The 21184-nt window shown below is 40.7% G+C and overlaps 1 protein-coding gene across 1 annotated transcript; it reads right to left on the reverse strand.

Moving 5' to 3' along the window:
• Nucleotides 1-18123: 18123 nt before the first annotated feature.
• On the reverse strand, nt 18124-20948 carry LOC112568806. The gene is made up of 5 exons (XM_025246289.1): nt 20923-20948; nt 20570-20707; nt 19894-20253; nt 19005-19132; nt 18124-18419 (listed from the first exon to the last, which is right to left on the reverse strand). The coding sequence occupies exons 2-5, from the start codon at nt 20622-20624 to the stop codon at nt 18255-18257; spliced, it is 708 nt and encodes a 235-aa protein (XP_025102074.1). The 5' UTR covers nt 20625-20707; nt 20923-20948; the 3' UTR covers nt 18124-18254.
• Nucleotides 20949-21184: the final 236 nt, after the last annotated feature.

Below are 21184 nucleotides of genomic sequence, written 5' to 3' on the forward strand. Positions count from 1 at the left end.
AATCGGACACACGTGAGTTCCGACTTTCATCCATTTACTACTGTCAACGGCCACGCCCTAGTATTGTTTAATCATGTAAAAACTATTAAGTTTCATATCAATATAGAGGTAAGATAAAGCACATCTGACAGTAGGTGGTGTCTAGTTTGTGGAGAAATTTGATTAAATAAAAAAGCGCAATATCTTGTTTTTCCAAAACAATTTTTTACTGTTCCTAACAGCTACTGATATATACACTATGTCCACTGCTATCTGTGTTGTTTAGTCAATAATAAGAAATAAAAACAAACTGTTTCTGTCTGCATCTTATGTATCAAAACAAAAATAAATAGTTACGACCCTAAAAACATGTTTTTCTCTGGAGTCTTTAATAAAAATGTCCAAATATTTCTTCCTATCAAGCTAGTACTGCTGGGTTCTCCCTTAAATTTAACACCGTGATCTGTGTGTGTGCTCCTAGTGTGTGCTGTGTTTTCACCATATGCTCACTTCTACTTACGACAGTGCCTAAAGTACTATTAAATTATTACCTTTTTGAAACACATTTCTTCTCAAATTTTTAAAATTCGAGTTTGATATTCGCTACTCAGTGAGAAAAAAATTCGAGATTTCGTCTCCGGTTTTCTCCCCACTGCCGTTGGTTAAAATTTCTCCATCTTTCCTGACATTTAATTCATTAAAAATACAAAGCATGTGTCTCCAAATGCCATTTAAGTAAACATAACCGGTAACATTTAAATAACAGATTTGAGACAACAGAGGTTTTATGAAGTCTAAGCGTCTTATCGAACAACATGTAACAAGTGTTGTACGGTCTGGACTGGCAATAGTTCTAATGACACAGTTTCACTTGATTTCTGTTGAACGGAAAAATGGATAAATAGGCTGTAGTAATCCTAACATGAATATACAATCAGTACTTAAAAGGGCAAAAAGAAGGATGCACAAAGTCAATTGATACAACGATTGCTAAAAAAAAGTTTCTCTTACCTTTCACCGACGAGATAGTTAATATTCTTTGTCACAACCAGAGGATTTGAACGGTAGTTCTGAATCGTGGACGAAGCATCATGTGACTCCAACATGATTTTCTTGAATACTTCTCATTGGTGACATTTTCTTGCTTTAGATGTATGGAGACATTTTCACTTCAGATTTGCGAAGGCGACACAGGCAGCATGGAAATACGCAAAGTAGCATTTCACCAGAACCAATACTCATCATGTCACTGGATGACAACACCGGTTACCGGAAGTGATGATCATTCTAAGCACCCACATTGTATTTCTCCATCTTTATTCAACCTTTCGATTTTAAGCTTTGACTAGTCGCGAGATTAGAAATAAAGTCATACAGATTTTATGGGAAATTGCTCAGTACAACAAGTCATCGGACCCACACTTGATCTAAGCTGGAATATATATGACTAGCCAGTGTTCGAAGAGACGAGCAGACAGACCTGAACCATTTACGAAGTCAATGCAAACACATGTTGTAACACAGAAGATGATTACTTTCTTCAGCCAGACGGCGTGTTCATTCACGTTTAATCAACAGGAATCTTGATTGCTACCCTTGATATTGCTCGTTCCCTGTGAAGCAAGTACGTTGACAGTCCAGCTCGGACTACTCTAAGAGCTGGAACAAGACGTATCATCACAACTTCAAAGATGTGAGGGAATTTTCAGATCGACGACCACCCTACCTTCGTCAAGCTACGAGCGTCTTTTCCCGTTGTTCGCTGGGTGGCCACAACAGATATTTTTTCAAATCAGGAACAGTTAATGCCATCATCGACTTTAAATAAGGTTTACGCCAACGACGAGACTTTCGAATGACTGTCCTCTCGTGAGTACGTCCCCACGTACCGGCCAAACCCCGTGAAACCACGTGGGGCTCTTGACGAGAAACAGGAGCACCCGTGCTTTATGAACGCTTCTACGTACTGTCACAATGTTCCCCCCAAAACCACCAGTGGTTATGGTCTAGTTTCATATATCGAACCACTTCTTATTGAACGTATGGAATCTTTGCCTCAATGATTTTCCATCACAACTCGACGAAATTAATCATGGAAACTTGTCACTGAAGATGGAGATTTGCTATAAATTCAGTAGTACCTACTCTTGTGCCATCATTTCTATACAAGTTCGTTTCTACGCACAATATGTTTCGGAAGAGGTTTAAAATGAGTTTTTCGTTTCACACTGTCATGAATCGCCAGTGCCAAGCTGGCAGCGGGCTTGTGGGATTGTCCGTGCCTCACTACAGCAAGTTCAAACAACACCTGGAGTGCATACCTGGAGCCTGAGTGCCACGGTGGAGCACAGCACGAGGGGCCAAGATGTTTTTCAGCAGTTTTGCCTTGTAAACGCCTCGAGTTGCTGTGGAAATACAAATGCTGTCTTCCATTTTTAATCCAAAGGATACTCAACCTGGTTCCTCTGCTAGTCGGCGAGTGCAGAAACAGAGGCGGTAACCTTGGGCAACCGAAGACTAAGCTAGGAACGGAAATGCTTTTAATAAAAATGTATCATGTAGAGAAGGCGCCATTTGATATGCATGTAGGCTTTGTCAGTACATACGATGGTACCTTACCCCCACAGTACAAGAAAGTCTTAGGTCTGGTTCTGATGGCACTGTTGCTTATGATTATGTTTATCTCGCCTTCTCAGTGGGTGAGAATAATCTGTGAGCATATATAAACACACACTGCTCCGTTTTCTCTCTGCCATTTTGATGACTTTGCACTGCAGCCTTGCATCCAACAGTTCAAGAGGGAATTCCGTTGTGTGAATTTACACCTCCCAACACTGAATGTGTCTAAAATGTCTCTACAGATGTTCAAGCTTTAAAAATGACCATGTCACAAAACAACAACAATAGTCTCTCATAGTATCGCTGTTCCTGATGGATCACTTTACTTTCGACTTTCCTGTCATGTGACCAAGCTAGCTGCCCATGTGGTGCCACAGATGTCGATGACCTGCTCTGCATTGTCTGGACCTGGACTAGGAGCAGAAAATCTGTTTTGACCAACATGTTTGTGTGTCGGGACCACAGTAACAGTCTTCCCTACAGCTTGTGTGTGTGATTTCAGACCCTGACTGCCTGGATGAGTCTGACGAAAGGTTTTTGCGAAACGAACTGACCATCACTGTGATGGGTTCAAGTGTCGTAACGGTCAGTTGCATCGAACTGTAGCAAACGCCTGGTAACATCGACAGGACTGCTGGGATGCCTCCGACAGAGGACTGTGTCACGTTTCAAAGAATGGACAGTCCCAGGACTCCCTTTCATGCACCTCCGGCAGGGTGATAGACTTCTCTCAGCAAGGATGACATTATCTACAAGGAACTTAACAGTTCTACGCAATGCCCAGACAACGCACTTCCGGTGTCCACCTGACGTGTTACTGTCTACCTGTCTACGTGCGGTTGTAACGGCGTGTACGACTGACCCTATGATCACCGAGCGCACGAGAAGACTGTCGCGAGTTACACCGTGTCCAGGTTTCTAACAGGTGTCCGCGCCTCCACCGTGTGTGTGCACGTTGACCACATGTGTGACGGCCGGACCACGTACACAGTGTCCACAAAACACGACGACGAACTGTTCTGTGAGCTCACGTACTTCCCCATGGTGTGTATGCCAGGGAATGGGGCGTTTGTTTGTCCAACGATTGTTTGATACCCAGAAACTTCCCTGCCATGACGTTATTTAGACGCCAGCGGGTCTGGAATGTCCAACCACAGAACTGATATGCCCCAGCATCCACCTCGTGTGGCTCAGTCTCTCAGCTCCTGTAACTTACAAATATCTTTCCAACATGTCACTTCCTAGTCTCCAAAACACTGGACCTGAGTGAAAAACCTCATTACCCTGCTCGACATGTCGTATTTTATGCAAATTGAAATCTCCCAAGTTCTTTCGCTTCAGTGGCAATCCGATCCACCAAAACCCTTCATTAACTAGTTACACTGCATTCCATTCGTCTTTCTTACTTATATCTTGATATATCACGAACTGTATTCTTAATCGGCTCTTGAAGAGGAAAAATGTTTTTCGTTTTTCCGATATCAAGGTTTTTAAATATGTCTTTCAGTTGATTAAAGTGTTTGGTTTCTGAACAATTCCACAATACATTCACAACCTGACTGAGTTAGACATCAGAGGAAACGTTGACATTGAAAATAATTCCCCAGAGAAACTCTGAGGTATCTGAGTGTCACTTCGGACTATTCACGCCAAGCTATCTATCACTCTTTGCTGGCAAGAAATTCTTCCCGATGTGGAGGGATTTGCTTTGCTTAGCACCGATCGACAGTTTTTCATCTTTGTCAGAATCACTGTTGCGTTCAAAACCTCTGAAGGTGATTCTCTGGATCCTGTGTTTCACGTCCATCGCAGGAAACATCTGTAGTGCTATATACACTATTTTCTTAGAGACAGGAAAGATTAGCTGGACCTTCAGGTTTCTGATGATTAATTTAAATTTCTCAGATCTCTTTCATGGGTATTTATCTGTTTGTTATTGGATCTGTCGCAGATCAGGTGTATGGAACATTACTTATGGCACGAGCAGTCGTGGACAGGGCAGTGGACACCTCTGTCAAAGTTTCGGCGTTGTTTTCTTCGTCTCAAGTTGAGGTGTCTTTGATGACTTGGTCCTCCTAGCAGCACACTGCATGTTGTTATCAAGTCTATAAAAATAATCACTCACAATATTTCTAAACCAAAATTAATAATTCGTATCTGCTGCTGCCTTCAACCTGGATCGTTGGACTAGTTCTCGCGGCTTTGCCGTGTTTCTGATGACACCTCAGCCAGATTTTTACCGGCAAAACTCGGTCTGCTGCACCTTTACCGGTTCATAAGGATGGTTTTCATCGGTGGACCTATGAATTGTCCGTTTTTGCTGTCCTGAATCCTGTTTTAGTATGACGGCTGACATATTTTATTTCTTCAGCATAAAGAAGACAGAAACTTGCGTCCAGAACGATCATCCGAGATTGTGGAAAGAAAAGCTACTCGACGACTAACCCTTCTGCTAGTTACAAAAACATTGTCTTGCTCTCTTATGAGTTTTGTGGGGCTCACGACTCACATGGGGACATCGTATTCATTTCTTTCTTTTTTTAAGTTTTCTTGTTCTCCTTTACTTGCTTTTGCTTCGCAACAAAAGATATAAAGTTCCACCGCTAATATTTTTTCTTTTTTGGTCTTTGAGTGGTGGTCGGGGTTTATACATATAAATATATATTTTCTCTTTCACGTTTGCCTCACTTTCAGACAGTTAAAAAGGTTTCCAATAAAAGAAGATTTATCTTGCACAACGGCATGAAGACAGGCAATGTTCAAAAAGAAACGCTCGTGACCTTTCAATCACTGGAAGTGGAAGGAGAAAGTGAGGGACGGAGGGAGAAAGGGAGGGAGCGAGAAGATGGAGACTAGCCTTTTGTCGTTTCCAGCTTTGTTTGCTCGCAGTTTGTCACAAGAGCAAGGTTTTAACTTCCGACAGCTGGTCCAACAAACAAAATTCGCTGTGCCGCTTCTTTCATCTAACAAATGTATATATTTACATGTATTTACCACACGCATTAACGTATTAATTATTTTGTGTAAATTATTCTATTATTTTATTGCCTACTTATGTATGTTATTACATAGTTATGGCACACAAACTTTTCTACATTGTTGTACTACCCAGCAAATAAAATTCGAAAAGTAAATATCCTCAATGTAAGCGTCTGATACGCAGTTGTATAAAGATCACGTGATACACCCTTTCTAGGGCACGGAGCGTGAGTGGACCGTAGTTCTCTCCCCTTATCATTGTTATCTCCCTTCGGTTAAACCCATCCTTGCATATAGGTTAGAACAAGTATTGAATGTAGCTTTAGGCATGGAGTGCACTTTTAGTGGGAAACCTTCTCCGAGTACACTAGAAACCAAACTGCGGCGCCTTTGTCGTTTACAGGGAGAAATCACGTGACAGCAGGAAGACATTAAAAGTCAGTAGTGAGATATAGGTATTGCCATTCTGTTTGTACCCGTCTGGCGTACGTGTCCTACTCTCCACCCCGTCCAAATCAATCCAGCTGTTACATGGATACCTGCTGCTCCCCAAGAATTCAAGGATCATGGGAGAACCTTTTTTTCTATCTTTCTATTGAATCCAACATTTCGATTTATTTAGTGTAATACTCAACAGCACGCTTACATTTACCGTTAATGTTCTGGTGTAATTAAGAAAGCAACTGATCATGCCTTCACATAAAAAAAAAAAACCATCGGAGCATCGTTTATATGAACCTTCAGTGAGTTGAGCAGTATTTTTTGCTTTTATTTCTGAGGTAAAAATGCAAGCATAGTTGCAACTGATATGACGAGTTACAATAATGCGTTTCGTGCACACGCTGTAACCAAGATTACCGAAAGCTGTGAAGACAAGTTAATGGCATCGCTTCTTGAAAGTAATGACTGGTTATTTTATTCGAAATTAGGTAATAATTCCAAATCTAATTTTTGCATCATATGTTCGTCTTTTGCTATTTTCCACTTTTCTACTAATAAGTTAAAGGTATACAAAAAAGGATTTAAAGCAGAGTTCAGAGGGAGGACAAAAATAGCCATAGCAACACACGTCTCACTAGGAATGGAAATTCCCAAATTTGCCAGGATGCTTAACATTCCTACTGGAAACCAGCACAGGAAGTCAGACACAACGACAGTGGCAAGGCGGCGAGCTATGATGATATCTTTTGACTTCTTTGTCGTCCTTTCCTTAATAGAATTCGTTTGGACTGAGAAAAATATACAGATCTGGCCCAGCGCTATAAACACAAACAGAACCATATTAAAAATAATTGTAACTCCGAAAGAATAATTACGACCTTTAAAGGTTTTCCCTTTAAAATTGGCAGCGGACACAGATGGCGTATTGACCATAGGAACTCCCAGTCACTGAAGAAGGGCAAGAGAGGAACAGCGGCCAGTGTTAAAGCCCACAGCCAGGCCAGTCCACACGCCCACGAGCTGACCAGCGCTCAAAAGCGGAAATTTACTGAACGGAAAGCGGAGAACGATAAAACGGTCGATGGTAATGAGACAGATGATCAAAGTCGACACCTCGCTGGACATGAAGGACAGGAAGCCGGCCACTTTGCAGGTCGTGCTGTCTCTCCATTGGAGGTCGTGCCATAAATAGATTGACCGGTAGGTCTCGTCTGCTACCCCCAGTATGGCGAGATACACCCCCATGAGAAAGTCAGCTATACTTAGATTAGTAACAAATACATTGAAACCTGATGCAGACCTCGTTTTTTGGAGAATCTGTCGAAACAAAAAGCAACCAGTGTTGCCGACGATTGACAAAACACAGAAGAGCCACAGGAACACGCGGTACACGTCTGATCGCAACAGATCATCGCACGACGAAATTTCATCGACAGGAGCAAACAGGAACCGTCTCAAAAGAGTCTGGAAGATTCTGCTGACAGCAGAGTTTATAATTATCCGTAAAAATTTTATTAATGTGCTTTGCATTCTTAAAAACTTCCCTGGGAATGATCGCCAATGGGTTATTTCGCAAGTCGAGCTCTCTCAGTGATGGGAGGAAGATAAATCTCTGGTCTGTTATCGCTTCAACGTGGCCGAACGACATGTTCAGGACCTTGATGTTCGAAAAATTGGCAAAAATTTGGCTGTCAAATATCTTTATAGAAGTCTGAGTTAAATCAACATTTTCAAGGTTTTTATGTACATAAGGAAAGCCACTGTTTAGCAAATTAACAAGAGGATTTCTAGCTAAAACCAGCTTCTTTAAATTGTTCAACATTTTAAATGAGTTAAAGTCTAAGGAAGTAATATAATTATCACTAAAATCTAGAGTTTGCAGGTTTGGTAGTTTAACTGGAGTAAAACGAGTTAATCCACAAGAAGCTAAGCTAAGCCAAACAATATGAATGTTTGACCAAAAATCTTCCATCGTCATACCTGAGTGTGTGCCGTCCAGGTAGCGCATTTCGGGGAAATCTTCTACACGAAACTTTTTCTTGCAAACAAATGCCAGACCCTGACAGAAACACTCACTAGGGCAGCTCAATCCACAGAAAGTCTCGTCGTCGTGTTGCGGACACTGTGGCCAGCCGTCGCACACGTTGTCGGGATGGACACAAACACGTGATCCACGACAGCGATAGAAGCCCGGACACGTGTATCGCTGACAGTCCTCCTCGTCCTCGTGGGACGGACAGTCGTACACACCGTTACAGCGCACGTACACGGGCAGACAGTAAGCAGACTCGCCTGCACACCGGAAGTGCGTTTGTGGACATGGCTCAGAAGGTGCGAGAGGTACTTGGTAAAACTCACCTTTGCCGTCAAAGTAAACTACCGCGGGAGGAAACAGTCTGGTCTTTTGAGGATATTTATAAAAATACGAATGAGTACAATCCTCGTCCGAACCATCCCAACAGTCTTGATACAGGTCACAGAAGTCTGTGTAAGAGATGCACTGACCGTTACGACAGGTAAATTCTCGGCATTTGTGGTCGTGTTCACAAAAGTTCTCATCAGATCCATCGAGGCAGTCGGGCCTAAAATTACACACAAGACTGTAGGGAAGTGTAGCAAGGTGATCATCACAAGTATACATTTGTGTCTCAACAAAAATATTGAAACCAATTGTAGTTCGGCAGGAAAGAGGAAGCCCAGTTGCTCCACAAAAACATTTTGGATCACAGGACAAGAAAGAGTGGGTTACGTGACCTGAAGGACAAAGGGTAATAGAAACTTTTATATTAATCCAAGCTGAAAAAGACACTGCAATCTCAGAAATGGTCACTGTGGTTTGTCTGGTTTGTTTTTTAAGATGAGCATCATATTCACAGACAACACGATGTTCACCAGGTGAAGAGCATTCCAACAACAGTGCGCGCAAAGGATGGAAGTAGTCATAGAAGCCACAGACCTTTCTCGAAAGATCATCAAAAAAGTCCTGCGTGGTGTTAGTTTCATAAGAGATGGTGTCATCAGCCCACTTTAGAACATATTTGTAGTATTTTGGCCAATTTATATTCGAAGTTTTTAACCCAATCATAGCCATGTAAGGACTTTTGCCAAATGTAAACAAATTCAAGAACGCGTTCCACTCTTCCTTCGACTTCATGCTAGCTAAAGTCCCTCCGAGCTTTATACATTCATAATCTACAAAATTCCATGAATTCATTTCATTTCTTTCAATGTACTTGTAGCATTTGTCACCTGCTGACACTAGTCCATTACACGCAGGACTGCTGTAGGGACAGTGAGGTCCCTCGTCCTCTCCTCCATGACACTCCGGCTCTAGGTTGCACTCCAGGTGTTGTTTGAATGAGTTATATAGAGGCAATGAACAATCCCAAAGTCCGCTGTCCAAACGGCGAGGAGTTTCATACGAGGGGTGAAATGTGAATAACATGTGAAAGCCACCGCCCTCATTGCTGGTCGCTTCCAGTCGAAGGAGAACATTTGTTTCCACACTTACTGGACCCTTCTGTAAGCCAGAAAGTCTTGTGAAAAGGATAAGAGATCCATTGTCGTTGACTGTGTACAGTGACAATACATCCTTTCCAGGGTACATAATATTGCTAACATCAAGATGCACTTGTGCAAAACTGATCATCATCACGTGACCATCCGGGGCAGTAACGTGTGCTGTGGCGTTTGTACCACAGGGATACTGCTTACTGTCATCAAACCCGTGTGACATCACATAGCCCGACACTGGGGATGTAAAGACTATAGGAAGTGTGTACAACACGCTTTTCTCCACTGCCTCAAAGTGTACTTCAAACTCCAAAGTGAGTGAGACATTTTGGAGACTGTCATAAAAGAAGAAAGATTGTTGGTTAAGACCACTTACTGCTATTGTCTGGCGTCTCCTGGTGGCTTTGCAGTTGTAAAAAACCTTTGGACATCTTTTGAAGTTACTGACGACAGTGACTGAGACATCGATCAAGCATGGATCCAAGAGAAAACGCACAAAACTTGAAATGAAATAGCCTGTAGGTACTTCAACGGACCAAACACAGTCGGGAACTGACCTGGGGGATGTTTCTCCTCCCGATTTCCCATAAATCACACCTCTTAAGCCAGAAAACTGAAATATTTTTATATGTCCGCACTCATTAATGTTCATAAAAAATGAGTCTGTTTCCTCTTTTGAACGATAAGTATCAGCAGTCCATACTGTAGTAACATTACCTCTGTGTTTTTTACTATCTAGGTTCTCGTCTGACCGTTCCGTTGTCAAATCCAGGACCCTTGGACTTCCCGAGTGCGGGATGTCGATGTCCGTCTCATTTTCGTTTGACAATGAATCGCTAATTAATGCATGGTTATTTATTTCAATATGCGTGTCATCTGTATAACATGAATGGATCATTAATAACAATACCGCCACTAAGACGATTTTCTGATCCGAGAACCTTTTTGTTCGCCGGTCTTCTTGTGTACAACATCCGAAGCAAGAGGAAGAGTTCATCATCGAAATGAGTCTAACGTGACCGGCCACACTCCTACACTCGTTCCGCAACTGTTCCGAGTTGTATGGAAACTTATTATCACCTTTATTGTATTTCAGGAGTGTAAACTTTAAGCATAGTACCAGAAAAGCAGCACACTTATAAACAATATTTTTAAAGTGTTGCTTTTATCTACAAACATTTTTTTTTCCCAGTTGAATTCATAAAACATTTTACTTCACGCGAAACGAAAGTCTCGTGTTTACCTAGTTTTTATCCACGGTCATCTCTGTCCTTCATCAACTCATACTTCACACCAGATGTTAATGCAATCTTTCCCTCAACACTTATCAACCTAAGCCAAAAGGTTTTCTGTAATTAATCCCATTAAAACTAACGGTCACGGTCTTGCTGGTCATAGAATGCAGTGAATGTGTGTGGTTTACCGTGTCTAGAGAACGGCATGGTCATTGGTGAGCCTCTCCTTCTGCAATCTTTGAACAAATCATTTCCACATGGAAAGCTAAGTTGTGGGAGCTAAGTAGCTAAGCTACAGAACTACAGAGTAAATCTGCTCACAACTCATGAAAAAAGCGCCAAACATTCTCAACAAATAAATCGGACACACACGTGAATCGTTGACTTTTCCATTTATCTACTGTCAACGGGCACGCCCTAAGTATTTGTTTAATCATGTAAAAACTATTAAGTTTCATACAATATCGAGGGTAAGATAAAGCACATCTGACAGTAGGTGGTGTCTAGTTTGTGGGAGAATTTGATTAAACTTAAAATCGCAATATCTTTTTTTCCAAAAAATGTTTTTACTGTTCCTAACCAGCTACTGATATATACACTATGTCACTGCTATTGTTTTAGTAATAATAAGAAATAAAAACAAATGTTTCTGTCTTGATCTTATGTTCGGAAACAAAAATAAATAGTTTAGACCTAAAATGTATTTTCTCTGGAGTCTTTAATAAAATGTCAAAATATTTCTTCTTCAAGCTAGTACTGCTGGGTCTTAAATTTAACACGTGTGTGTGTGTGTCTGTGTGTGTGTGTTTTCACATATGCTCACTTCTACTTACGAAGTCCTAAATACTATTTAATAATTATACCTTTTTTGAGGAACACATTTCTTCTCAATTTTTAAAATTCAGAGTTTGTATTTGCTCTCAGTGAAGAAAAAATTAGAGATTTCGTCTCCGGTTTTCTCCCCACTGCCTTGGTAAAATTTCTCATTTTCCTGACATTTTAATTATTAATAAATACAAGCCATGTGTCTCCAAATGCCATTTAAGTAAAATAACGGTAACATTTAAATAACAGATTTAGAGACAACCAAGGTTTTATGAAGTCTAGGTCTTATGAACAACATGTAAAAGTGTTTACGGTGGACTGGCAATAGTTCTAATGACATCAGTTTCACTTCATTTCTGTGAAACGAAAAATGGATAAATAGGCTGTAGTAATTCCTAATGAATATACAATCTACTTAAAAGGTGCAAACAGAAGGATGCACAGTCAATTGATAAACGATTGCTAAAAAAGTTTCTCTTACCTTTCACCGACGAGATAGTAATTTCTTTGTCACAACAGAGGATTTGAAAGGTATTTCTGATGTGGACGAAGCTCATGTGACTCCAACATGATTTTTCTTGAATACTTTATATTGGTGACATTTCTTGCTTTAGATGTTAGGAGACATTTTCACTTCAGATTTTGCGATGCGAGCACAGAGCATGGAAATAGCAAAGTAGCATTCACCAGTAACAATCTCACTCATGTCCTGGATGACAACACCGGTTACCGGAATGATGATCATTTAAGCACCAATGTTTCTCCATCTTTTCAACCTTTCGATTTTAAGCTTGACAGTAGTCTGGTTAGAAATAGTCATACAGATTTATGGAAATTGCTCAGTACAAAATATCCGACCACACTTGATCATAACTGGAATATATATGACAGCAGTGTTCGAAGAGACGAGCAAGACAGACCTGAAACCATTTACGAAGTCAATGAAACACATTGTGTAACACAGAAGATGATTACTTTCTCAGGCCAGACGGGTGTTATTCACGGTTTAATCAACAGGAATCTTGATTGTACCCTTAGAATTGTCGTTCCTGAAAGCAAGTACGTTGAAGTCAGACTGGACTACTCTAGAGAGCTGGAAGAGGTTATCATCACAACTTCAGAAGATGAGGAATTTTCAGATCCGACGACCACCCTTACCTTCGTCAGCTTCGAGCGTCTTTTCCCGTTGTTGCTGGGTGGCTCCAACCAGATATTTTTTCAAATCAGGACAGTTAATGCCATCATCGAATTTAAAATAAGGTTTACAGCCAACGACGAAGACTTTCGAATGATGCTTCCTCTCGTGAGTACGTCCCCTACGTCCGGCTACGTGACCACGTGGGGCTTTGACGAGAACAGGAGACACCCGTGCTTTATGAACGCTTCTCGTACTGTCCATGTTCCCCCAAACCACGTGGTTATGGTCAGTTTCTATATCGATATCCACTCTTATGAACGTATGAATCTTTGCTCAATGATTTCCATACAACTCTACGAAATTAATCATGGAAACTTGTCACTGAAGATGGAGATTTGCTATAATTCAGTAGTACCTACTCTTGTGCTCATTCATTCTATACAAGTTCGTTTCTACGCACACATATGTTTCGGAAGAGGCTTTAAAATGAGTTTTTCGTTTCACACTGTCAATGAATCGCCAGTCAAGCTGGACAGCGGGCTGTGGGATTGTTCCGTGCCTCACTACAGCAAGTTCAAACAACACCTGGAGTGCAACCTGGAGCCTGAGTGCCACGGTGGAGAAGACGAGGGGCCAAGATGTTTTTTCAGCAGTTTTGCCTGTAACGGCTCGGTTGCTGTGGGAAATAAATGCTTTTCTTCATTTAAATCCAAAGGATACTCAACCTGGTCCTCTGCTAGTCGGGAGTGCAGAAACAGAGGCGGTAACCTTGGCAACACGAAGACTAAGCAGGAACGGAATGCTTTTAATAAAATGTATCATGTAGAGAAGGCGCCATTTGATATGCATGTAGGCTTGAGTACATACGATGGTACCTTACCCCCACAGTACAAGAAAGTCTTGGTCTGGTCTGATGGCACTGTTGCTTATGATTATGTTTATCTCGCCTTCTCAGTGGGGAGAATATCTGTGAGCATATATAACACACACTGCTCCGTTTTCTCTCTCCATTTTGATGACTTTGCACTGCAGCCTTGCATCCAACAGTTTCAAGAGGGAATTCCGTTGTGTGAATTTTACCTCCCAACACTGAATGTGTCTAAAATGTCTCTACAGATGTCAAGCTTTAAAAATGACCATGTCACAAAAACCAACAATAGTCTCTATGTATCGTGTCCTGATGGTCACTTTACTTTCGACTTCCTGTCATGTGACCAAGCTAGCCATTGTGGTGCACAGATGTCTGCTCTGCATTGTCTGACCTGGACTAGGAGCAGAAAATCTGTTTTGACCAACATGTTTGTGTGTCGGGACCACAGTAACAGTCTTCCCTACAGTCTTGTGTGTGATTTCAGACCTGACTGCCTGGATGAGTCTGACGAAAGGTTTTGCGAACGTGACCATCACTGTGATGGGTTCAAGTGTCGTAACGGTCAGTGCATCGAACTGAGCAAACGCTGTAACATCGACAGGGACTGCTGGGATGCCTCCGACGAGGACTGTGTCACGTTTCAAGAATGGACAGTCCCCAGGACTCCCTTTCATGCACCTCCGGCAGTGATAGACTTCTCTCAGCAAGATGACATTATCTACAAGGAACTTAACAGTTCTGACGCATGCCCAGACACGCACTTCCGGTGTCCACCTGACGGTTACTGTCTACCTGTGTACGTGCGGTGTAACGGCGTGTACGACTGCCCTTATCACGAGGACGAGGAAGACTGTGCGAGTTACACGTGTCCAGGTTTCTACAGGTGTCGCGCCTCCACCGTGTGTGTGCACGTTGACCACATGTGTGACGGCCGACCACAGTGTCCACAACACGACGACGAACTGTTCTGTGAGCTCACGTGTCCCCCATGGTGTGTATGCCAGGGATGGGCGTTTGTTTGTCCAACGATGTTTGATACCCAGAAATTCCCTGCCATGCGTTATTTAGACGCCAGCGGGTCTGGAATGTCAACCACAGAACTGTATCCCAGCATCCACCTCGTGTGGCTCAGTCTCTCAGCTTGTAACTTACAAAATCTTTCCAACATGTCACTTCCTAGTCTCCAAACACTGGACCTGAGTGAAAACCTCATTACCTGGCTCGACATGTCGTATTTTATGCAATTTGAAAATCTCCAAGTTCTTCGTCTTAGTGGCAATCCGTTACAAACCTTATTAACTAGTTACACTGCATTCCATTCGTCTCTTACTTATCTTGATATATCACGAACTTTCTTAATCGCTCTTGAAGAGAAAATGTTTTCGTTTTTTCCCGATATCAAGGTTTTAAATATGTCTTTCAGTTTGATTAAAGTGTTTGGTTCTGAACAATTCCACTACATTCACAACCTGACTGAGTTAGACATCAGAGGAACTGACATGAAAATAATTCCCAGAGAAACTCTGAGGTATCTGAGGTCACTTCGGACTATTCACGCCAGCTATTTCACTCTTTGCTGTCAAGAAATTCTTCCCGATGTGGAGGATTTGCTTTGCTTAGCACCGATCGACAGTTTTTCATCTTGTCAGAATCTGTTGCGTTCAAAACCTCTGAAGGTGATTCTCTGGATCCTGTGTTTCACGTCCATCGCAGGAAACATCTGTAGTGCTATATACACTATTTTCTTAGAGACAGGAAAGATTAGCTGGACCTTCAGGTTTCTGATGATTAATTTAAATTTCTCAGATCTCTTTATGGGTATTTATCTGTTTGTTATTGGTGTCGCAGATCAGGTGTATGGAGAACATTACTTATGGCACGAGCAGTCGTGGACAGGTGGACACCTCTGTCAAAGTGTCGGCGTTGTTTTCTTCGTCTCAAGTGAGGTGTCTTTGATGACTTTGGTCCTCCTAGCAGCACACTGCATGTTGTTATCAAGTCTTAAAAATAATCACTCACAATATAAATTAATAATTCGTATCTGCTGCTGCTTCACCTGGATCGTTGGACTAGTTCTCGCGGCTTTGCCGTTGTTTCTGATGACACCTCAGCCAGATTTTTACCGGCAAAACTCGGTCTGTGCACCTTTACCGGTTCATAAGGATGGTTTCATCGGGTGGACCTATGAATTGTCCGTTTTTGCTGTCCTGAATCCTGTTTTAGTTATGACGGCTGACATATTTTATTTCTTCAGCATAAAGAAGACAGGAAACTTGCGTCCAGACGATCATCCCGAGATTGTGGAAAGAAAAGCTACTCGACGACTAACCCTTCTGCTAGTTACAAAAACATTGTCTTGCTCTCTTATGAGTTTTGTGGGGCTCACGACTCACATGGGGACATCGTATTCTCTTGAAGTCCTCAGTGTCCCGGCCTTACTGGTCTGTCCTCTGAACTCCTTCATGAACCCTGTCCTGTACGCCGTGAGCGTTCTTCGTGAGGCGAGAAGAAAACTGCGGCGGCTACGGTTGCTGAAGATGTTGAAATCTCGCCGAATGAATATGCACAAAACACTCGTTTTCTCCGTTAAAATACAGCATCCTTAAGACTGAGCGGCTTGGCTTTAAAAAAGTCATTTATTATTTTCGTGTATAACGAGAAAAACCTGATAAAATATTTCTAGCAGAAACGAGTTAGACAGAACAGCTATTTTATCAGTGCTTGGAAACTCTAACGATTTTACATATTATAAGGACTAAGCAAGACTAAGTCTTTGGCATCATCTGACCCCGAGAGTGCTGTGACTCTGCAGCAGCAAACAGCATCCACCCGCACTGCAGCAGCCGCCACCCGGAATACACACAGACATCGCGCGGTGCTGTTTAGCGTCTCGCACCATGACAACAGCTTACAAGCACCAAAGCTAGAACAATTCTTCCCGTCGCCTGCAACAACATTGTAACCGCCCACAGCAGCCTGCCCCAGACTTTACATCTGACGAAAAACATTCTATCATGTACGACAATTCTTAAAAATCCAGCGATCTCTTTGCTAGTCCTTTTAAAGTAAAAAAAAATACTTCTGCTGGATTATTCCAGACAAGTCTTACAAATGTTTTCTTTATTTGAGTTATTGTCAGTGGATTGTACTTGAGATTTCTTTTGCGGGTTAGTATATGTTTCAGTCATCAACGGGTTTAAAAAGTCGTGATCGTTGTTTATCCTAAGCTATAATTCGTTCCCTCATCACTTTCCCACCTTACTCCACCATTTTTATACTTCTTTTAAAGTTTTGTTCACTCATTTTGTATCTTCGTTTTTGTTCCTCACATTATTATTTTTAGATGAATATCCATATGTGTGGCTGTGATTCGACGAGTGACATTGTAATTCCTATAGATTATATAACTGTGACATTAATTAAACACTTCTTTCAACTTTCCTCTACCCGTAGTCTGGAAGCCAAAGCAAAAAAATAAATAAATAAATAATAAATAAATCATGTACCTCTGCACATTAATGAGTAAATTTTGTCTTATTTTTCAAGTCTTGACAATAGAAGTTTGTCTTCCAGTAAAAACACAAAGCTCATCCCGCTCAGATGTTTTTTTGTTTTTGTTTTTTTTTTAATAGGTAACCCCACGACATTTTATCTGATGTTCACACTTGCCATTTATTTGTTAGTAAAGATTTAAGCATCGTGAGACAGTTTCCGAGGTTCAAGCGACACAAAATATAAATTTCGTAAACAATACACTCTTTCCAGTTGACAGATCACATCATCTTTGCACGACATCTTGTAACTGAAACTAAAACTCTAATAGCGCCTAGTGACAGCGAAACAAAAAGAGTGTATGTGAGCTGAAAAAATGTTATAACAAGATAGTAGTTTAAAAAATAGTCATTAATTTTTGATGTATGCAAAACAAAGACAGTAAGCTATATTCAATGGCTAAAATCCTAGAGAATTTATCTCAACAGGTCTTATGGTCAAAAAGATTGTTAAAGCTGCCTGTTCCTGAAGAGTGGATTGCTTCTTTTACATAGAAGACAATTCATACTAATCCGTTTACCCTGTAGGCTTATATATCAGCTTGATGATGATTTAGCTTTTAATAAAATGTCTTCTAAGTAATCATCTTTTTTTCATAAAGCTGCTTGCAATTTTTTCAGAACTGTAATTCATTTAAAGGTCAACACGAGCGCTCAGGAACAGAGCCGGAAACAGAACATTATCACTAAAACATATTCCGGTGGTATTTTATGACGAAGAGGCACAAGAAATACCATAACTATTATATTAATGTTTTGTCGTAATCACGTCTGGATTTGTCCAGAAAGCAGGAAGTGACGAAATGGTAATATTTCTAAAAATAGAATCGTTTGCATGAGTTGTTTATATCACTGTAACTCAATCATCTCTCGCCCATTATTTCACCCACATAAGAACATTCATGTCTTAGACACTGACCATCAGCATTCAAGAAATTTTCATTTTATTTCTTTTTCATCATACGATACACTTCCATGTATAGCAGCTGGACAATTCTTCGACGGCGTCTTTAAAGATAAGTAAATCTTCTTCAAGTATGGAAGACTTAGAAGTTAGACGCCTCTGAATACAAATTATTAGAGAAGAGTGGTTTGTGAGCACATCACACTCTTAAATTGGCGATGGCTTGCACTTCATTAGGATGAAGGCGTACTATCAGCGAGCTGTATTCTGCACTCGGAAACTGGATAGAACAATAGCCTGTAACGGGCCCTGGTCCTTCTACTATCAGGAAGGTGGAATTCCCGAAAGCCTCTTCAGTCCCATCCTTGACAAACCAACATTTCGTAAATTTCGTTTTCTTTCAATTGACGATGATGGTGGTGGTGACGATAACGATAACGATAATGATGATAAATATGAGGAGGAGAAGGACGTCGTAGATGACGAGGAAGATGATGATAATGAGTTATACAAACGGATTGTAACAAACTATTATATAATTTAATAAAATAATACAGAATTATTTGTGCAAAGTTTCTTTGCACTAGAAAAATAATTCAGCATTTTACAATAATAAAACTGTAGGCGGTTCAAGGAAAGGCGTGTAATAACATAAACCAGGGCTTCTGCTTATGCAAAAAATTGCGTACAGTACGCATTAAAAGTTCGGAGGACCCCTTCAATTTTCGTCAATGGGGTCCCATTCAAATTTGGGCGAAGAACAGGGACCCCTTAAAAATCTGAAGAAGGGGTCCCTGAGACCCCAAAGAATTTAGCTTTAGAAGAAGCCCTGATAAACGTATCGCATTAATTTTCACTCTACTATAAATTTTTCTGTACTTAAAACCTGTATAATGAAGAATAACTTGAAATAAACTGTTCACCATACCAGTTATTAAATAACACGTACCTCGGCCAGCTTAATGAATTGGCATGTGTAATGTCGACTTAAGATGTAAATATTTTCAACTTGACAGCCTGCGGTATACATGGTCTGGTCCTGATTTGGTTCTATCCCGCAACCCAAGGTTGGGTTATCTGGAAACATATTTAATGAGAATCACCTCTTCCATTTAAAAATGGATATGTGAGAAATAAAACGAAAAGATGGTGACATATGAGACGGCAGCTGTCACAAAATAAGGTAACAACTAAAAGCGAAATGTAGGAACTTTTCATTCAGTTACACAAAAAAAAATTCAATAATAAATCGCGAGAAATAAAATTCAAAAGTGGAGATTACTACTTCCAAATGTATCTGTATGAACTAAACGTTTTTCATGGGCAGCCGACAAGCAGGTTTATAGAGATATGAGCAGAAATCCAGTAATCTGATCTCATAAATGCTTATGATAAACAGAAGAGGAATAGATTGTTCATCCATGAAAACGCCTTAGCTAAGTGAGGATCAGTTTCTTTTCTGTGGATTTTACTTTCAGGAATTGTTTTTTTTATTATTTATTTCTATATGTCGGAGAACACCAAGGCTGTGTGGAAGGTCTAGATCCCTCCAAAACTCAATCAAAAGCATTACAGAGATCTAGGGTAGAGGGAGGTTGTACAAGTGTATAATAAGACAATGAAAGGTGTAGCTTGATGACCACAAAGGGAGTAAACTTGTGGTCTGCCTTGTGTGCTCTCTGAAAGCTTCCATCACCATTTCTGTTGCCTACATCTTTGCTGAAAAAATCAGGGACCAACTCGACCTTCTTGCTCCTCACGCTCACTACACACCAAGCCACAGAGCTAAACAGTTTTCAGTTCAAAATTAAGGGGTACTAAATAATCTATGTACTTACTTCTTATGGCTAAGTTGCAGGTGTAGTCGGTCATGTACGTGGTGCTGTACGTATTTATGTTATCAAAAGCCCTGCAGGTGATGCTCAAGGACTCCAGCACAGAATGTGAGAATATTTTCAGAACGCTGGAACCGTCATCCGATCGCTCTGCGGCAGCACCAGTGAGAAGTGAACTGCAAAACTCACCCCGTAAACACACCGCAACATTCAGGAGGCTGATTTCATCGTTATTGCTGCCATCCCTTTTCAACAGGTGCCAGGACACATGCTGGTCAGGCGTGAGGTCTACACATTTAAAAAATAGGGGAGCCGGATCCACATCCACAGGAGAGTCAGAACTGCACCCTTCGATAGCATGACCTATAAATGTAGCACATAATATTTTAAAATTTATTTTACAACAAACAAATATTCACATTAAAAAATTCAATTGCCATTTTTACAGTAAATTTCATTTGAATTGTATAACATACTATAAGGGAAATATCAAAATATAATAACAAAATAAATGACCAAAAGATTTCATCTCTCATTCTTTTTTTAGTTTTATCTTAGCTCTACGTAGTCTTTTTTCTCCTCCTCCTCTTCTCCTCCTCCTCCTCCTCCTCATCATCATCATGATGTAATCATTATCTTTATAGAATTTTTTGCTTATTATGGTTAGCGAAAGGCTTACCTGAGCAGTCCTTCAGTATTACAAGCAAAACAAGGCTGGCAAGTACAGACATCATTGTGTTGATGGAAATGCCCGGATTATGAAAACAGAGAAGTTGTTTTGCTCGAGATCTTTTCCCCAACAGACAGACACAAAAACCTGGAAACCGAAAATTGTGGTGCAAATAATAATAAGTCTATAAAGATTTCACTTTAATGACATGGTCAAATGAACAAATTGTTCGTAATTTAGGCAAAAGATGAAATAATGATTTTCTGAAATTTTTCCGATATATATTTTTGGATAATTTTAGTCAGAGAACTTTGTCAACATGGTGGTTTCTACGAGACAGGAGCTAAGAAAGGCGACCTTACCAGTCCTGTGTAGCTGTCAAAGTGAAGGAGATGGAGATGCTGCTCACTCACTGGCTGGTTCGATTTATTTCGTCGGGAGACCAACAAACCTGTCCAACAAAACAGTGCAGATGTCACTGATGGGAGGAACAGCAATAAAGTTTTCATAATTTTTTAAGATCGCGAAATACCACTAAAGAAAAATAAAAAATACCGCAAGAATATGAAGCATGGTTGGTTTATCGACATGTTCATGTTTATTGTTTTGTTTTGTTTTTTTGTT

The sequence above is a fragment of the Pomacea canaliculata genome, linkage group LG7 (assembly GCF_003073045.1).
Source record: "Pomacea canaliculata isolate SZHN2017 linkage group LG7, ASM307304v1, whole genome shotgun sequence".
Taxonomy (NCBI): domain Eukaryota; kingdom Metazoa; phylum Mollusca; class Gastropoda; order Architaenioglossa; family Ampullariidae; genus Pomacea; species Pomacea canaliculata.